General features: G+C 35.7%; 1 protein-coding gene across 4 annotated transcripts in view; it reads right to left on the bottom strand.

The window, feature by feature from the left end:
- GRIK2 (glutamate ionotropic receptor kainate type subunit 2) overlaps window positions 1-19821 on the bottom strand; it is a 655703-nt gene that overhangs the window by 199819 nt on the left and 436063 nt on the right. For all 4 annotated transcript variants that reach the window (XM_084776934.1, XM_084776935.1, XM_084776932.1 and 1 more), the window contains exon 11: window positions 15905-16111. In XM_084776934.1, the coding sequence (XP_084633060.1) occupies window positions 15905-16111 (207 nt within the window). The remainder of the gene's footprint in view (window positions 1-15904; window positions 16112-19821) is intronic.

Genomic DNA, 19821 nt, shown 5'->3' with positions numbered 1-19821 from the left:
AATGATATTATAGAATTAAAAATTAAACCACTGTGATTCCATTTGTCTCCACCATATGAAGCAAGTTCAATTAGTAAGAAATTAAAATTATAAACGATGTTAGAAAGAAAAAGAACCACTCACCAGCTGCTTGAGCAAATGTGAACTACTAAAGTAGTCTGGGGAACATATATCTCAGCACCTAATACCACTGAATGTATACACTTTTTGCTCAACAACTTCTTGTTGTATACGCCCTTAAAGAAGCTCTTTTGAGTTCTTTAGGAACCATCTGGAAAACTCTTCAGCAGTGCTCTGTCCTCACACATTTATGCAATGAGTTGATCTGTGTTCTAGGACTTTTCAGCACAGTGATGCCCTTCTATAACAAAGTACTATATATCAATTCAGCAGGACAGAGCCAATTTTAAGACTGGTTATAGCTGGAAAGAGATATGGGAAGTATAATTGAATGTTTGTGAGGAATTTGAAAAATTGCAAACAGACAATCTTAAAAAACGCTAATGTTCTAAAACTAAATCTGTAATGTTATATATGATTACAGTAAAAGAGATACCTCAAAAGAATGTAACAAGCTCATTAACAGTAGCCAACTCAGGATAAGAAATTTTGAATAAACTCTCACATTTATTTTTTAGTTAATTTTCCTTGATATAAATTATTAAGAATTTTACCTGGCCCATTGTTTTTATTGTTGTTAGATTTGTTTGTTTGTTCACTCACTAAAGTAATAAGCTGGAGGAGAACCCAAAGGCAAGTTATCACAATTCAAAGCGACACAGGCCAACTCTATTCCCTTTTTTTTAAAAAATTGTTTTTGATTTAGGTTTTTTTTTTCATTTTTATAATAGTACTCAGAATCTTTTTAAGTTTCCTGAAAACCCAAATGAGTTCCTTCATGATGTACAATAAAACGGCTATCCTGGAGGCATTGCAAAATGCAGTGTGGTCCTTTAGGGCTCATTTATCAGTTGCAAAACGCTTGGTCAAGTTAAAAACCAAATGCAGTGTCATGCTGCATGCTCAGAAGCATTCAGACAGCTGGACCAGCAGGGTGATTTGTATCTTCTTATAAAATGTTTTTGAATTAGATCCCAACAGACTTCTGATTTTTCTCATAGTTGTTTATATATTGAAATACATTTTCTTTCTCTTTCTGTTTTTTATGCAAGAAGTGCTATAAAGTATTTCATTGTTTGCTTTTAAACCATGAATAACAATGGAAGTAACAAAAAGAAATTGTTTTTTAAAGGAAAGCATTTATCAGTGAACTTGTTCTAACTATAATCAAGTTCAACAACAATGCTGTGGATGGATACATAGTGCTTAATGAAAAAGATAAAGTATTATGTGATAAACATTTTCAGTGCAATGACTGAAATAATTACAGTAGTTGCCTTTACTGTTTCTTATTTACCATGTGGTATACTAAGGCTTGCATACTGGATTCATGTCCTAAATTAGAGTCAGCTTCCACAAAGTGATGTGAAGATGCTAAAAGAGTTCAGCTGTAGAACTAAATTCTATTTATACAGACACACTCCGGCTTAGCTGGCATACTTTATATTACATTACATTGTGTTGAGTGCATAATATTTATAAGATATGTTGGGTAGATTTGTCAAATGTACAAAAACTAAAGTGTCCTTGAAAAGGGGGACCTCAATTGAGAAATAGCCTCTATCAGATTGGTCTCTGGTCCTGTGTATGGGCATACTTGTTAACGAGAGTTGTGAGAAGTCCCAGACCACTATGGAAGATGAAATGGTAGCTGAGAAAGTCTAGAAAAAGCAAGCAAGTAAAAGTCACCACCTGTTCTCTGCTTCAGATAATGCCACAAATCCCTGCTTTGAGTTCTTCTTCTAAGTTTTCTCAGTGATGTGAACCATAAGTTGTAATACAAATGATCCTCTCTTTCCCAGGTTGCTTTTTGCCCATGGGATAGATCTGAGTACTATGTTAAAGCTATATTTGATAGACTTTAAGTGCTTCCTCTGTATTAGCTCATGTGGGTATGTTAGAAACATAAACCTTCCAGAGCTTTCTCTATACTCAGACAAATCTCACTAGATATTTGAAAGCAATTTAGCTGCTCGTATCATTTTGTATGTAGTCACATAGTAGTATATGATAGTTATTACAGCTTAGGTATTTTTCCTTTCATGAAAATGAATAATTCTAGTGTGCTTTGTAAATAATGTGCTTGCAATGGTTGCCTCATGAGCCAGTACATTATTTTTAAGCTATAATTTTATATACAACTCAAAGCTACAAAAATATTGTCCAACATTACACTCCAAGTGAATTAGTATTTTCTGGGTTTTAATGACTATTTTATTAGGCTTGAGAGCTCAGCTTGCCTTTAGGAGTGAAAGGCTTGGGTAGCTGCTTCTGAAAATACAAAAGCAAAAATGATGAGGCTTTAATTTCAAAAGGAAGTTATGGTGGTGTTTATTTCTTTGCTTGGTCCTTGAATAGACACTATCATTGGAAAGCAACATGAAAATAAAAGCATTTGGACTCAGTGCTTGAGTTTAGCATTTCCTGTGTTATGAGTTAGACATTTTTGTTTTTCTTTGAATAAATATTGTTGAATACTTGTCATTCCCAGTGCTGTCATGGCCCCAGTATATTATTTTTAATATATTATAAGCAGAAAAATCCTACCAAGAATGCTATTTCAACCAGAGGGACATGAGTATAGTGTTTTGAGAAGAAAAATAAGTATTCTAATTTATATTCTAAAAAGCATGCAAATGATCAACTTTTTATAGCTCACTAACATTTCAAACAAAACAGCCCAGGTCCCCATTCATTATAAAGCTTTAAAACCTGGTCAACATGATGAAAATGACTCCCATATTTAAAATATTTTAAATAGCAAATGATCTTTCAAAGAAAAATTAAATATTCTGTTTAGTCCTTAAATTATTTACATATGTTATTAAGAACATATGTTATTAAGAGGTTTGCAAGGTACTTAATAATGGTTTTCTCATAAGTGTTATTTTTTAAAACTCTATATTTCAAAAAACATAGATTAGTTTAAAGTATTTAAACTAAAAAAATCCATCCTTTAAAAATTGTTATGTAATTCATATTTGACATAAAGATAAGTATAGTAAGCATAATAATTATGAGATTTTTAAAATATCGATTTTTTTTTCATTTTTGCAACAGAGTTTCTCTGTGTACCTCTGGCTACCTTGGACTTGCTTTGTAGAAAAGGCTAGACTCAAACTCACAGATTCCACCTGCCTCTGGCTCCCACGTGCTGGAATTATAGTCTTGCAGCACCACATTCAGAATCAAATACTTTAAAAGAAAAATTAGTGTATATTGCTTCCAGGTATCCCCCCAAAATTTTACTTTATTCTTTTAATAGAATAGATATTTTTTTTATAAGTTATTACTAATTCAGTAGCACTTTTGGGTCTCTATTAACACTTTTTTGTATTTAATTAAATATAATATAAACTTGTTGTCTACAAAACCCCAGTCATCTAACTAGGAAAAGAATTGCATAAAACAATTCATTTTTTTATATTTGTGAAAGATTTATTTATTTACTTATAAAGTGTTTTGCCTGCATGTTAGCTTGCATGCCAGTAGGAAGCACCAGATCTCAGTATAGGTGGTTGTGAGCCACCATGTGGTTGTTGGAAATTAACTCAGGACCTTTGGAAGAGCAGACAGGACTCTTAACCACTGAGCCATCTCTCCAGCCCAAGAATCCATCTTTATTTCCAAAGAATATATTTTGCTACTTCTCTACTGTGGACACTTGAAAGTAGACAATATTAAACCATGTATTTTAAAACCTTGCTGTAAGTAATTTATTGTATGTATGTTCAATAATATAAATATATATTAAAATATTAAAAAAACAAACAAAGAAGCTGTAAGATTTAATTTGAGAAAACAAATGTATGAACTACTCAGATACTTAAGATAAATCACTATTGAGAAAAATTATAAAGAAAAATAAATAGAGACATAGACCAAAAATAAAAAACCCTGGCCAAAGAAGTGGGTAGGCTAAGTGTAAATCTTCACCTCTCTTCCTTTTATAAACTGAATCTCCTGTATCACACCCAACTCTCTAGCAGACCACTTGCCTCAGTTTCCTTCTCTTCTCTGTCCCCTTTTCCAGCTGATCACTCAGATCATTTCTTCTAACATTCTTTCCCACACATCCTGATATCCCATTAGCCAACTCTAGTAGTCATTCCCTGGGGACCCACCAATCAAGACTCATAGAGAAGCAAGTAGTCCAGTGAAATGGGTAGACAACCTCAGATCATCACTCTCTTTCCACTCTTCAAAGACAAATCCCCCAGTCTCATACCCAGCTCTGTAGTATATTGTATATAAAATATACTACGGCCTTTTCTTACTCTCTTTTTCCCTTTCCAAGGTACTAAGCAGATTATGATAAGACATGCTGCTTTCCTCCCTCCTGTGGAACATGTCAGATATCCTTCCTTGTCAAACCCAATTCCAAAGTGTCAATCCTCAAGACCTAGGAACATATTTTACACAGTACCCCCAATGGCAACACTTATGAATAATCAAGATTTCCAATTAGATAACTGAACACACTGCTAAGAATTAGAGAGGGAAACAGATACAAAAGAAAAACCCCACTCAACAAAGACAAACCAGATGTAAGCACCTATAAGATACCTAGATATCAGATTAAAAACACAATCAACCAAAAACACAACACAAGTAGAATAATATGACCCTACTAGATTCTATCAATTCCAGTACATAAGCCTTAGGAATTGAAATGTAGCTGATACACAAGACAAGTTTCTTAAAATAGTTGAATGAATAAGGCAGAGATTCTTTATGAGGAAATGAACTAAATGCAAATACAAAGTGGAAAGAAATGAAAAAAAATCAGCTCAACTTAAAAGTGCAAATAGAATCAATAAAGAACCAGAACTGTGGAAAAATTGAAAACAAAAGATTTAGTAACTCATAGAAGAAATTTGGAGACCAGCCTCACCAATAGACTATAAAACATCAAAGAGTAAATCTCAAGCATTGAAGACAAGATAGTAGAAATACAGACCTTGTTAAAAGAAAATGTCAAATTAAAAAAAAAATCCTTGCCAAAAATCTCCAGAGAAATCTAGAACAGCATAAAAAGACTATATCTATGACAAAATAGAATGGAAGAAGGAGAAGAAACGCAGGTCAAAGGCACATAAAGTTTTCTTTAACAAAATAATACAAAGAAATATTTTCTAATCTAACTAAGACTATGCTGAAGAGAGTACAAGAAGCATACAGAACACCAATTAGACTAGAACAGAATATAAGGTACCTCAGCACATAATAATGAAAACACTAAAAGAAGGAACATAGGAAAATATAGATTAAAACAAATTGCAGCAGCTAGGAGGAGAGTGAACACAAAACACCACCCCTAATCAAGAAGCTCCCTGCAATAGACACCTGCTGAAAAATGGAAATGTGCTTTACTGTGGTGGAGTGACACTGAGTATATCAAACATACTACAAGGAAGGCCCATACTCAGGAATAGTTGGACATTTCATAATAGACTTGTTTTTTTGTTATGGACATTTTTTACCTTTTGTTTTGTTTTGTTGTTGATGTTGTTTTGCCTTTTTTTAAAGCATGAATTTATGTAGGGAGAAGGATGGGGAGGATCATGGAGGAGGTGGTCTGGGGAAGAATATGATCAAAATATATTTTATGGAAAATAGTTTGTTGGCATAATGTTCTTGAGAACTCTGTACGATTTACCCTTGTTCATTCAAATGATTATTTCTCTACCTCACTATCAGATTTCAATCTGAACATTGTATTGTGATGTTTATTCTATCTCCTGTCTCATGTCTGTGTAAACTTGTCACCATTTGTTCTCTATATTGTGAATAAAAGCAAACTAGTCAATGCTAAACAATAACAGAGAATAGAGTAGGACATCCTGTTCTTCTGAGAGAAAGAGAAAGAGAAGAAAGGTCAGGAAGGAGCCAAGAGGAGAAGGACAGGAAACATCAGTATAAATGAACCAGGCCTAGGAAATGATTTAAAATCAAGTATAGAGTGGGAACTCTGAATGGAAGGAAGTTATACTACATAGAGGTTTAGGATAGATTAATTATTGCTCAGCCTGTGCTATAGGCTAATTAAGTAGATTCTGGGCTCTCTGTGTGACTATTTGGGTTTAAAGCTGGTTAAAAAGTAACTACTGATTTCACTAAAATAATAATGCAATATTAAATATTAGTAATAATCATTCAACAATATTTCAATATGAAATGTTAAAATGTAAAGTAATAAGGAATATTAAGGCAAGAAAGGTTCAGCAATGGATGTTGGCTAGTGATAAGGAAGCAAGGTGTTGATGGAAAGCTTTACAAAGAAAAATGGCTCATGAGAAAACTCTGTGGGCAACAAGAAGAAAAATATTCAATTACAGCAGATAGTAAGTGACATTAATGCAAGGGCTCAAATATTCAGGATTAAGCTTAAATGTTAATAAGTGAATTGGGGAGAAGAAAGAATATTGGGTGAGTGTATCAGTAACAACTTGAACTACATAAAGAACACCTATAAATTCCACTAGTTTGTAAGCTAATTTTAAGAAAATCCTCCAAAGAATGGATAAAGGAACTGTGGTACATATACACTATGGAATATTACTCAGCTATTAACAACAAGGAATTCCAGAAATTTGTGGAAAAATGGATGGAACTAGAAATGATCAGACTGAGTGAGTAAATACAGAAGCAGAAAGACTCACATGGTATATGCTCGTTTTTAAGTGGGCTCTAGCCTAAAAGGCATGCCTATGAAAGTCTTCACTTACTTGGAGATTGGGATAGATGTAAGGACATTCCACCGGGACTCTAGGGAAGAGAAATATAGGTGATGGGGAAACAGAAGGACACAGAGGGTCCCAGAAACCTACAAGAAGAACATCTTGCCCAGTGCATCAGGGCTCAGGTGGGTCTGCTCAAACTACTGCACAAACCAAGGATATTACAAGTAGTAAACATTGAACCCCTACTCTGATCTACCCAATGGACAAGACATTCTCCACAGTTATGTGGAGAGCAGGGACTGACTCTGACATGAACTCTGGTGTCCCTTATTTGACAACCTCCTCTGCGTGGGGAGACCTGAGGGCACTCAAAGAAAGAATAAGTAGGCTACCAAGATGAGATTTGATAGCCTATGACCATATAGAGGGGAGGAGGTCCCTCTCAGTCATAGACCTATGGGAGGGGAATAGGGTGAAAATGAGAGGGAAGGAAGAATGGAAGGATACAAGTGATGGGATAACAATTGAGTTGTAATCTGAATAAATTAATAAAAAATAAAATCCAACATGTAATACAGATTTTGAATAGAACTAATCCACATGAGTAGAAAAAGTTGTTCCCTCCCCACCCCACCCCCCAAAAAAGCCAACTGCTATTAAATGAAAATCTCGTTTCCATGCATGGAATGCATTCCTATTTATTTTGTGTCAGGAAAGTCCCAACAACACCAAAAACCACAGAATTATCATCATTGCTCTTATTGACCACCACAACTGCATAGTAAGACCATATTGCTAAAGCTATCACTCACTATACATGAAGATCACAGACAAACCATCTTATAACTGCCCAGGAACTACAAGCTGGTAAGCATACATAGGACCAGAAGTGCTATTTAGTGCTATTTATGTTTTGGGAGATAAAAATTAGCAATGATCTTATCCTGCACTGGACCCAGCATGTTCAAAACTAACCTGCTTGCAAGGTGTGCCCACTAGTACACAACATGACATTGATGAGGAGGAATAAAATATGCCTTGATTGGATATAAAGTCTGCTTCACACAATGGACTTCATGCTTAGTGATATAAATCTAGTCAAAAGCCAATAGCTAAGGAAATCTGTGGTTCTAGAAACTTACTGTTGTTGTTGTTTTGTTAAATGGTTGAGTCTTCTAACTATCTTTGAAGTGTGTGTGTGTTGTAACTGTGCAATATTTAAGTATCTTGAAAACTTTAAAATACAAAAAAAAATCTATCTCAAGGACACTGAAATATGTCATGTAAATATTATTTTGAATAAAGATAAGGTGCTTATGTTCAAGTATATCTTGGAGCTAAGAACTTAACTTCCAAAAAACTTGACTCCAAGTTGTAAAACTGTTTCCTGCCATAAAGTTTTTAACTTGTTCTCTCTTTGGATAAAATTAGTACCTAACTCAGATGGTTACTAATTTAATTTAGAACAAATCATTATTAGGCAAATGTACTCACTTAGAAAATAATAAATACAAGGCTTATTTTGAGACAAAGTGACTTATGAAAGAGCTTATGTTGATTTACAGTTGCAGAGAAAGAATCCACCATGGTAGGGAGTCATGGCATGGGGAAGCTAATTAAGGAACCAGAGAGCTCACATCTTCAACCACAAGCAAAAAGCACAGAAACACTTCAGATGCTGTTACACTCTAAACTCTCAAGGTGTATTTCATCCAGTAAGGCTCCATGTCACACATTTCCATAATGACAACCCCAAAAAAGGGACCTTGTGTTTAAATATGTGATCCTCTGGGAGACATTCATCATTCAAATCACCACAGTATTATTTGACACTATAAAAGACTGGGACATTCTCCATCTTTGAAATCACTTGGTATATCGTCAGTGATAATCATCACAGTTTCTTTAATGTTTATCCAGTAATAAAATTTGTATCATCTACCTTTGTGAAGAGGCTTTATAAATTGGAAGGAGATTTTATATTTAATTATACTTCTTGAACACAGGGAATGAAACTAGAACCTTTGGGTGGTTCTCTTCCTTTTAATTACAGGTTTCTCTACTTATATTTTTCAAAATTGCCTATCCTTTTATCTTCCTTTTAGACTTTCTGAAATATCCCTTTTATTTAAACATTCTCTGTCAAATAGAGCAATATACTTTAGGAGTCTAGGAAAGAATCTTGTGTGAAGTAAATATTAAGAGTCTGTACACTAGTGGTCTCAAAAATTACACTAAGTGTATTGCAAATGTCCTGACTGATCCCACATTTCCAGAAAGGGAATGGTTATTCAGACTGTTCCCTCCAGGTCCACCCAATGGATTAGATCTGGAATGGGCACATATCTTAAGGGATGTCAAGTGATTGGTCACTCTACTATCCATACTATGATTTTGCTGAAAATATGAGGAATAGGACTTTTGTTTTTCTAGATGGGGAATAAAAGAAACAGGTCAGCCTAGAGCCCTATATCACCTTCAGCACTGACATTGCCTGAAGGCATTTTTCTATGAAAACAGTTATCTTGTAAAGGTTTAACAGCATGTTGAATTCAGGATCAGCAAAACTCCCTGAACTTTGCCAAATCACACGAGAGAAAGACATAATTTGACTCACAGCTGATAACTGATAGCCTAGCATAAATGAGCCATTTTTGGTTTCATTTACACTAATTGTGACTAAGGGTGATTAATAATCATATCTGTAGATATTAACTAAAGCCAAAAAGACTTGTATTTAAGGACAGACTTTTATTTTTGTTGTTTCTTTTGAGATATACCTGTTCTCAATTTGTTGTTTACGCTCAAGCTTCTAACCCTATTGTACGTGATCCATAATTAGCTAGGATTATATATGTTGGCTTCCCAACTGACCTTAATGGCACATTTTAAAATCTTATATCTAGGGAGGCTTTCTCTGAGAAGCACTATTAAATTTACTTTATATAGTGAAGGCTTTAATATTAGTTATGTGCATATTAAGCATATTTTCAAATAAAATATATTTTACCTGACATATTTTTAAATAAAATAATTTTAGGTAAAATGTATATTAGGACAGTAACTAAAACAATGTTTACTATGTGTTATGCATAAAAAGAAGTGTGGAAATTTTACACAGGTACTTTTCTGCAGAGTGACAATGCTGTTGGAGAGTATTTCCAAACAAACGGAACATAATTCAGAGAACAAGAATTGAATGAGGAATGAAGAAAGTGCTGTCCTGACAGAACTGGCTTACATTAGGAAATTAAAGGAACATCAATCTACATTGGTAAAATGGGAAAAATCAGAAGATATGGAAATATAAAGACATGTCAGTTTAGATCTCAAGAGAAACAGGGAATACCCTAGAGTAAAAGCACCTGAGAAAGGTTTATTTTCCCTGGGACACAGAGAATAATGAGAATGTGGGGGTAAAAGACTGGTTCAGCCATACCAGGAAATACCTCAGTCACTAACTAACTGAGATGAAAGAGCTTTCTGGCCCTTCTCCAGAGTTCCCATTTCAGAAATGTCCAGGGCAGAGAATGAAATGCATTTCTATCAAGTGCATAAGTGGTGCCCAGACAGAAAGATATTCATAGCATCCCACTCATAGCATGACAACCACTGAGAAAGTAATTTTTTTTTAAAAAGGTTGAAGGTAGTAGCAGAAAGAATCTAATAAATAACTGTAGGGAATTGTCCAAAAATCAGAACAAGAAAGAGCCTTGCATATATCAGGAATTATGAAAAGGAACTATGGCGTTCATTCTTTCAACACAACAATAATGAGGTAGCATCTCAGGAAGGAAGGAGGGAAATAAAAGCTCTCTTCATTTTCTTTCCTCCATGGAACTAGAGCTGAGAAGCCTTATTGACCTAGTCCCTATAGTAGAGTTTCCTAACCCAGAAGACAATGAACAAGCTGGCGAGTAGATTGAGAATGACCCAAAAAGTGTGTTTTACAAAAAAACTGTAATTTGATATTTTTAGGGCTTACAAATATATTATTGTGGCCATATATCTTCAGAGCATTGTAAGTTCTTGTAAAACTTAAAAACAATGGTAGACATAATAAAAATCTCCCTTTCTGTAACAAGACTCTAACAGACACAGTATAGACGATGGATCAGAAGGAAAATATCATTATGTTGAGATATTAATGTTGACAGGGTTGGGAAGCATTCTGAGTTACTTAAGAAACATGTTGAATAAGCTACGAGGGATTGAGAAATTATTTAAATATGTCTACTGAATTTTCAGTTGGAAATGTATTGAATTGTTATAACATGCACAAGGAGGAGAAGTGGTAAAAAAAAAGAATAGGCTAAGAAAAAATAAACGATGGATTCTATTAGGGACATACTACCTTTGAAGTACTTGTGAGATAATTATAATAAAAACATACCAGCTGATGTAAGCTAATGAAAAACACAGGGCTGAAGATATGTACTGGTGAAAGCTCAATATGAAACTGTTAGTCAATCCCACAGAGTATAACTGGATACAAGAGAAAATAAACAAAGGGATGTTCATGATACTGGTCTGGTTACCAGGGAATTACCAAATTAAGAAGATAAGACAGAGGGGAGGACATTCTAGTGGGACTCTAGAGGAGAGAAGCATGGGAGAATGGCAAAGTAGAAGGATCCAGAGGGTCCTAGAAACCCACAAGTAGAACATTATGCTAGACAGATTTGGGCCCAGGGGTCCCGCTCAAACTAAGGCACCAGCCAAGGACAATACAGGCGGTAAACCTTAAACCCCTACCCAGATCTACCCAATGGACAGAACATTCTCCACAGTAGAGTGGAGAGTGGGATATTACTTTCTCACATACTCTGGTGCCTCACCTTTGACCATGTCCCCTGGAGGGGGAGACCTGGTGGCACTCAGAGGAAGGACAGCAGGTTATCAAGAAGAGACTTGATACCCTATGAGCATATACAGGGGGAGGTAATCCCCCTCAGGAACAATCATAGGGGAGGGAAATAAGGGGAAAATGGGAGGGAGGGAAGAATGGGAGGATACAAGGGATGGTATAACCATTGAGATGTAACAAGAATAAATTAATAAAGGAGAAAAAAAGATAAATACATATAACCAAATACAAAAACTGTGATAAGATTTTTGATATAAAATGTAAGTTGACTATTTTCCTTTCATTTTAATATGAGCAGTAAGTGTTGAGGACCAAGGGTACAAGAAGAAACAGACACAAGAGGAATTCACTGTAAAAACTATGTACATGTAGACTGTCATCAATAGGAAGAAGACAAATTAAGTCATGTCAGTAAAAGTCAAATGATGAAAATCATGAATATGCCAGTGGCATCAATATTAAAAAATAATTTTTGGGAAAAATAAATTATAATTCTCACCTATTGCAGTGTGTGTGTGTTGTGTTGTCTCAGCCTGTGTATATCTAAGACCCTTGTGAATACTAGTCAAAAATCAAGCCAATGATTTACAGATATGGGTCTCTAGCCCATTATTTGGTATGCTATTTTTCAGTGGTTGTAAAACATTGCATAGTCACCATTTTCAGATCTATACCTTCCTTGAAAAATAATATATAAAGAGTAAAAGTATAGAATACTAATAATATTTTTCATTACTGAATCCCACAGATCCCAATTACACAGCTTATTAAAAAAGCATATATAACATATCTGGAGACAACTTACATATTAAAGCACTTATGAGCTAAATTTCCTATGTTTTCATCAAATGAATTCTTACAAATTTCTATAGTGAACAATTATTGCAACAATTAGGCCAGTTGTAGCTCATATTTTCATAAATAAGCACATTGTTTTCTGTTTGAAAACTAGTTTTCTACATGTAAAATTGATAGATTTTACTAAAACTGACACTGCGTCATAGGCTCATGTAGAGTTAAATATTTCTACATACCCCTACTAATCATAACACTTTTTGCAGCTGTGAATAGTTGTTTCATAATTTAGATTATAAACTTGTCCTAAACAATAAACACAGTTTGAAGTATTTTACAAATCTTTCGGGGTAAAGCTACTTTATCACTCCTTGAATAATCTAGACTTGCTAGTGGCATAATCAGAGAAACAAACAGACTCAAGTCAGCCACCACATCAGGTACCATGGACAGAGCAACACTAGGCCCATTTGCTATCTCTGACTTCACAAAGATAAAACCCATCAATCATCATTTTTGCCTAAACCATCTCAGCTAATACACTAATTAGTTACCCAATTACTATTAGTAACTGATAGTAATAATAAACATTAAATAAAGAGTAACAATACAGTTTAATATTTTATATTTGTCTCCAAGGTAAATAAATAACATATTTCATTAGGTTCTAAAATACTGTGCAAATGTTCTATGTAAGCAGAATTTCTGATAAACAATTTCTTTAACAAAATATTATTTAGCAAATGCTAAAATATAAGGGAAATATGAAAAGATTTTAAACATATTAACAATTTATTTTTATTGTCATTTAGTTCCTAATCAAAGCCAAACTCCCTCTTGCCACCCCTCTCTTGGAAAAAAACAATTATATGATAATAACATCAAGGTGCTGCTAATAAGTACTGTGCAAGTTAGTGGGCAATGATCAATGCAGAAAACTATGACTAGCCAAACATTAATAGCAAGTGATGAGGAATTTCTATCACGGATAGGACATGGGTCTATGAGGCTCCCCTTCATGCTGAATGTCTATGAGTAGGCTGAAAGCAAGGGACATGTTTCATCTTCTTTAATGGTGTCACCACAGATAAGCTGCCATCCTGTAATAAATAACCTCCCATTTGTGCCTATGTAAACAATCCTAATTAAACTCAGTGGAGCAAATATTTTTAAAAGAGAGAAAGAAGACACGAAAAGAGTGGGCAGGGTTGGAAGGACTTTTAGCAGAAAATGGAGGGAATCAAATCGAAGAAAAGGGAGGGAAAATGGAGAAAATTCATTGTACATATGTCTGAAACTGTGAAAGAATAACAACAAAATGAAGTAAAATTTGATATAAAATAATGAGTAAAATATCTACAGTTTCTAGTGACACTGGTAAGAACTTTTGTTGAGGTATAAGTTCATAATGCTTTTTTACTTACTTTTTGCTTTTAATTTTTTTCAGTACTAGTAATTAGACATAACCCCATTGAAATGTTATGCAAGGAGTCATCCACTTCACTTCTCAAACTTTTTTTAGATTTTACATTATTTTTTAAATTAATTAATTTATTTATTCACTTTACATCCAGATTGTAGCCTCCCTCTGCTCTTCTCCTACCCCTTTTCTCCTCCATTCCCCCTGTTCATCTGAGGAGGGAGCCACGCTCACCAACCCATTCCAGATCATCAGATGTTAGGGATGGAAACTGCCACTTCACTTTTCCACAAACTTTCTTTTGCATTTTTTTTCATTTTATTTTAAAACAAGTTCTCACTAAGCTGCCTAAGTTGGTCTTGAACTTTTGATTCTCCTATTTGTCCCATGTTTTCAAGTACCTGAGATTATACCCCTATAGTAGCAGGCTCAGCAACACAGTAAATTTTTAAGAAAATTATTCTCATTGCTTTTTATAATGCTTACTTTAGTAGTAATAAACTTACCATGTATTATTAGTTGTAGTATGCCTGCTACCATGCAAATTATAGCACAAAACAAATGTCATAAATATATGAAATGAAATATAATGCTATACTCTACACATAAAAACTTATTTAAAAAATTATTTCATTTAAAATTGTCAACTGGATAGGGGAGGCCCCAGGAAGTTTATAGGTGTCTATTTGAGACTGCTAACAGTGGGGGAGTATGGAGCCTGAAGTAGCCACCTCTTGCAGCCATGCATGAATTCCAGTGGAGGAATAAGAACACCATCTCACCCACAAGACCTTTAACTCACAATTTGGCCTGCCTACAAAATGGGCAGGGACAAAGTTGGAGCAAAGTTTGAGGAAATGGCCAAAGAAAGACAGGCCCTATTTAAGACCCATCTCATGAGAGAGAACCAATCCCTGACACTATTAAACTTACTCTGTTATGCTTGCAGACAGATGGATAGAGTAACTCCTCTAAAAGGCTTCATGCAGAGGCTGATGGAAACAGAAAAAGAGGCCCACAGCCAAACATTAGAGAGAGCTTGAGAAGTCCTATGGAAGAGTCTGGGGGATGATTAAAGAACCCGGAGTGGTCAAAGACTTCACATGAAGACCTATGGAGTTAACTAACCTGGGCTTTTGGAGGCTCACAAAGACCAAAACACCAATCAAGTAGCATGCATGGACTGGTCCTAGGCCCCCTGCACATATGTATCAGATGTACGTATTGGTCTTCATGTGGATCCCCCAACAATTAGAGTTGGGTGCCTCCTGTGACTCTGATGCCTTCTTTTGGATCCTGTTCCCTTAACTGGGTTGCCTTGTCTGGCCTAAGTTGGAGAGGATGCACCTAGTTTTGCAGGCATTTAATGTGCCAGGGATGGTTGGTACCAATGGGGACTTGCCCTTCTGAAAGAAGAAGGGAGGATGAGGGTATGAGTATGCAAGGGAGAGAGACTGAAAGAAGAGGAGGGAGGCTGCAATCGGGATATAAAGTGAACACATAAATATTTTAAGAAAAAAGAAAACTGTCAACTGAAAACTTCTGAAATAGTTCTTTGCTGGCTCACAAACAATTCCTTTTTAGTTGTTGTTAATGAAAGCAAGTTAATGGTGAATACTAAGACTTTAGTGAGATAACAAAGAGTCTGTTCTTATAATTTAATATGTTTATGTTCTTATTTTTATAAATCACTTCAGTGATCTTATCTCAAAGCATTCTATACAAACATAAAAATTTAGAGATTACATTTTTTTGTTCTTTGTTGATTAAGAAGTTAGCACTGAAAACGAAGAATTCACTGTTTGGCAATCACATCACAGTAGAAAATCAACACCAGCTCTATGAAAATATCAAACCACTTAATACAAAATAATTTAGTGCAGACATCTTTCTCAAAAAAGAATACAGAAACTTCTTATATTTGTTTTTTTAAGTGACAAAAATATCTGCTTGGAATAAGATGTCTAGAAATATATAACAATATTCCAAAAGTGATAGAAAGTGGAAAAAGTCACTCACATGATCGATTAGTTCACGAACCATTCCATTCCATTGTCCATTAACATCATCCTGGGCTCCATATTTCCCATCCTCCACAAGCCTAATTTCATATGTAAAGCCAAGGATTGTAGATAACTCTCGTAGGAGATCAATACAGTAGCCTTCAAATCGATCATTCCCATAAAGAGGTTTGTCAGACTTCTTAAACAAGACATAGGGTTCTTCCTGTAACATTAAACATGAAACAATGACATATCAGTAAACCAGGAAATAGCATCAGAGCCATGGATTTGACTACAAAACAGAAAGCATTGCATTAATTTATGACAAAAGTCAATTTAATTTTTTTTGATTATTTTTAACATAGGTTGAAATATAAACAAAGGAGGTATTGATAGTACTTAAGAAATTATTGTGCCTTATAATAGAACATTTAACTATTAAAGTCCATCATGTTTAATCATATGCATGCCTAATACCATAATTTGTGATGTAATATGTGATTTTAACATGATTAAAATAATCAAATTTGAATTATACCACTTACTCAATCATTCAGATCTACGAATGAACAAACAATTGTTTGATTCATGCTAACTATGTAGACTTGCTGAGGATGCTTATATCTCATTTTATCCTTTGTCATAAAACCATTAATTTGCAAGCACTAAAATAAGTTTTAGTGAAAAGTGTAGCAGCTTTCCAATAACATAGGCAATCTGATGAAACATTTTGACTCTAAGACATTTAATCATTGAGCCAAGGTCTTTATTCTGTAGCCAATATTAAATACTTAATATTTTACTAATCATTGCATCTGATTAGTAGGAAAATCAGGACAACACAATGAACAAAAGACCAAACTGAGAGCTACAAAACACCAAAGCTGCTGATTCCCAGATGAGAGGGATCCACATTGTGTTGGTCACAGATGGGTCTGACCTTTGGCAACCCATCTAACCCATAGAAATATCCTGGGTGACAAGCCACACTAGCCACCATCTTGGGAAGGACTCTGGGTTATCCATGAAGCATAGGGCACTCAGTGTCCTTCTTCTGCTTTCCAGAGCTAGGAAAGAGGGACTGCTGATTATGCAGGCAGCTTTGGGCTTTCACTACTCTTCTACTGCTTGACAGATCCACAACAGGGAGTGGCAGACAGGCAGAACTGTGTCCCAGCACTGGACACAATCGATATTAGCTGCCTCCTGAGAAACTGTGGGGCACCCAAACACCTTTAAATTCTGATCCCTCTCAGCATCCCAGCTGCCTGCTGGCCTAGCCTAGCTGGGTCACAGAGCAGATAAGCGTAACCCTAACATCGCAAGAGGGCATGCGGAGTGCAGAGCTGAATCCAGGTTCCAGCCACAATCCACCTCAGCCTCCATCTTTTTTTAAAAGTAATATATTCAGATTACATCTCAATTGCTATCCCCTCACTTGTATCCTCCCATTCCCCCTCTCTCCTTCTTTCATTCTATTCCCCTCCCCTAGTTTTGTGGACAGAAGGGGACCTTGTTCCCCACTATAAGATCACAGTCTATCAGGTCTCTTCCTGATAGTCTGCTTGCTCTTTCTCTGAGTGTCAGCTTCCCACCAAGGGGAAGTGGTCAAATAGGTGGCACCAGAGTTCATGTCTAGGTCAGTCCCTGTTCTCCACACCATCTAAGGAGCAAGTTCAGACTTTGGTATGTCTCCATTCACCTGCTTGAAGCATACTGCTCAGACAAAACAAGACACAAAGCAAACAGGCTGAACAGAGAGGTACTCAGGCCACAATCCACATTAGCTGCTGTCCTCTGATCAATTTTGGGCCTGCGTCAATCTCTACCTGCCCACCTGAAGCATAGTGCTGTGACTCAGCTAAGACATAAACCAAACAAGCTAAACAGCAGCCTGCTCAGGCCACAATCTTCATTAGCTCATATCCTGCTAGCAGCTTCTGGATCTGATATTACCCTGCCCACCTACATCCTATAGGCCTGATCCACCTAGGTCACAGAGCAGAGACTTCTGCTGGGCATACTCTATACTAGTGGCAGTTTCTTAAACAGCTTTGAGCAACAATCTCCCTCCCTCAGCCAGAGGCTTACTGACCTAGCACATCTGAAACACAGCAGATACACAGAGACCTGCCATCTGGAAAAGGACTACAGGGCACCTAGCAACTTTAGGCTTATAAATCTATCAGTTCACCCCTCTCCTGCCACACCAAACTGGGATACATTCAGGCATCCTAGCTGAGCTGAGTGCACTTTCTAACATCCACTGTGCAACATTCTCAGGAGGACTCTGGGGAGCCCTAGAAACCAACCTAAGGATTGGAGCTCTCTTTGCTTGCTCCCAACTTGCCTCACAAATGTAAGACACTGACAGTGACATCATTGGAAGAAACTCTAGGCCTGCTAACACATCAGAGACAACCAGAAATCTAGAGGACAGCACAAGAAAACTTGAAAACAAAACAAAACAAAACAAAAAACCTGAGAGCCTTATACCAACACCGGAAACCAGTGATCCTAACACAGCAAACCATGGAGAGATGAACACCCATGAAACGCAAGGACAAGAGTTTAAATCTGAGGTGATGAAAATGATAGAAGATTTGAAATAAGAAAATAAATCACTCAAAAACAGGAAAATACACTCAAACAGACAAAGGAATTGAATAAATCCTATAAGGAATTACAGGAAAATCCATCCAAACAAATGAAGGAATTGAATAAATCTTATTTAAAAAATTGCAGGAAAGTGCAATCAAATGAGAGAAAGAAATGAATAAGACTATTCAAGACCTAAAGAGGGAATTAGAAGTGACAAAGAAAATACAAGTTGAGGTAACCTTAGAGATAGAAAACATAGGGAAGAGAACAGGAATGATGGACGCAGCCATGCCAACTGAATACAAGAGATGGAGGACAGAATCCCAAGTGTGGAAGATACTATTGAAGTTATTGATACATCAATTTTAAAAAATTATAAAACTAAAAAGTTCCTGGCACACACACACACAAACAAAACAAACAAACAAACAAACAAAACAAGGAAATCCGGGAAACTTTAAAAAGACCAAATCTAAGAATAATAGGAATAGCACAAAGAGAAGGCTCCAAGTGCCAAGGCCCAGAAAACATTTTCAACAAAATCATAGAAGAAAAATTCCTCAACCTAAAGGAACAAATGCTCATGAACATATAAGAAACCTGGAAAATTCCAAATAGATTCGACCAGAAAAGAAAATCCTCCAGCCTCATAATAATCAAAACATTAAATTACAGAACAAAGAAAGACTATTAAAAGCTGCAGGAGAAAAAGATCAATTCCCATATAGAGGCAAACCCATCAGATTACACCTAACTTCTCAAGAGAGACTACGAAAGCTAGAAGGGCCTGGACAGAAGTCATGCAAACAATAAGAGACCACAGGTCCCAAGCCAGACTACTTTACCCTGCAAAACTTTCAATCATCATAGATGGAGAAAACAAGACATTCCAAGACAAAACCAAGTTTAATCAGTACCTAACCAGAAATCCAGCCATACAAAAGGTAATAGAAGGAAAACTGCAACTCAAGAAGGCTAACTACACACAGGAAGTACATAACATCTACAAATCCAAAACACAGAAACACACACACTGTACCACAAGCAACATCAAAAAAAAAAAAAAAAAAAAAAAAGAAACTAACAACCACTGGTCATTAATATTTCTCAACATCAATGTCATCAACTCCCCAGTAATGACATAGGCTGACAGAATGGACACAAAAACAGGATCTATCATAATGCTGCATACACGAAACACATCTCAGCAATAAAGATGAACATTACCTTGGAGTAAAGGGTTGGAAAACAGTATTCCAAGCAAACTAACCCAAGGAACAAGTTAGAGTACCAGGCTAGTTTCTGATAAAATAGACTTTCAACCAAAACTAA

Source organism: Acomys minous (genome assembly GCF_964271855.1).
Source record: "Acomys minous genome assembly, chromosome: 3".
NCBI classification, from domain to species: Eukaryota; Metazoa; Chordata; class Mammalia; order Rodentia; family Muridae; genus Acomys; species Acomys minous.
The sequence above is the reverse complement of the archived record's forward strand: the minus strand, read 5'-3'. Positions and strand labels throughout refer to the sequence as shown.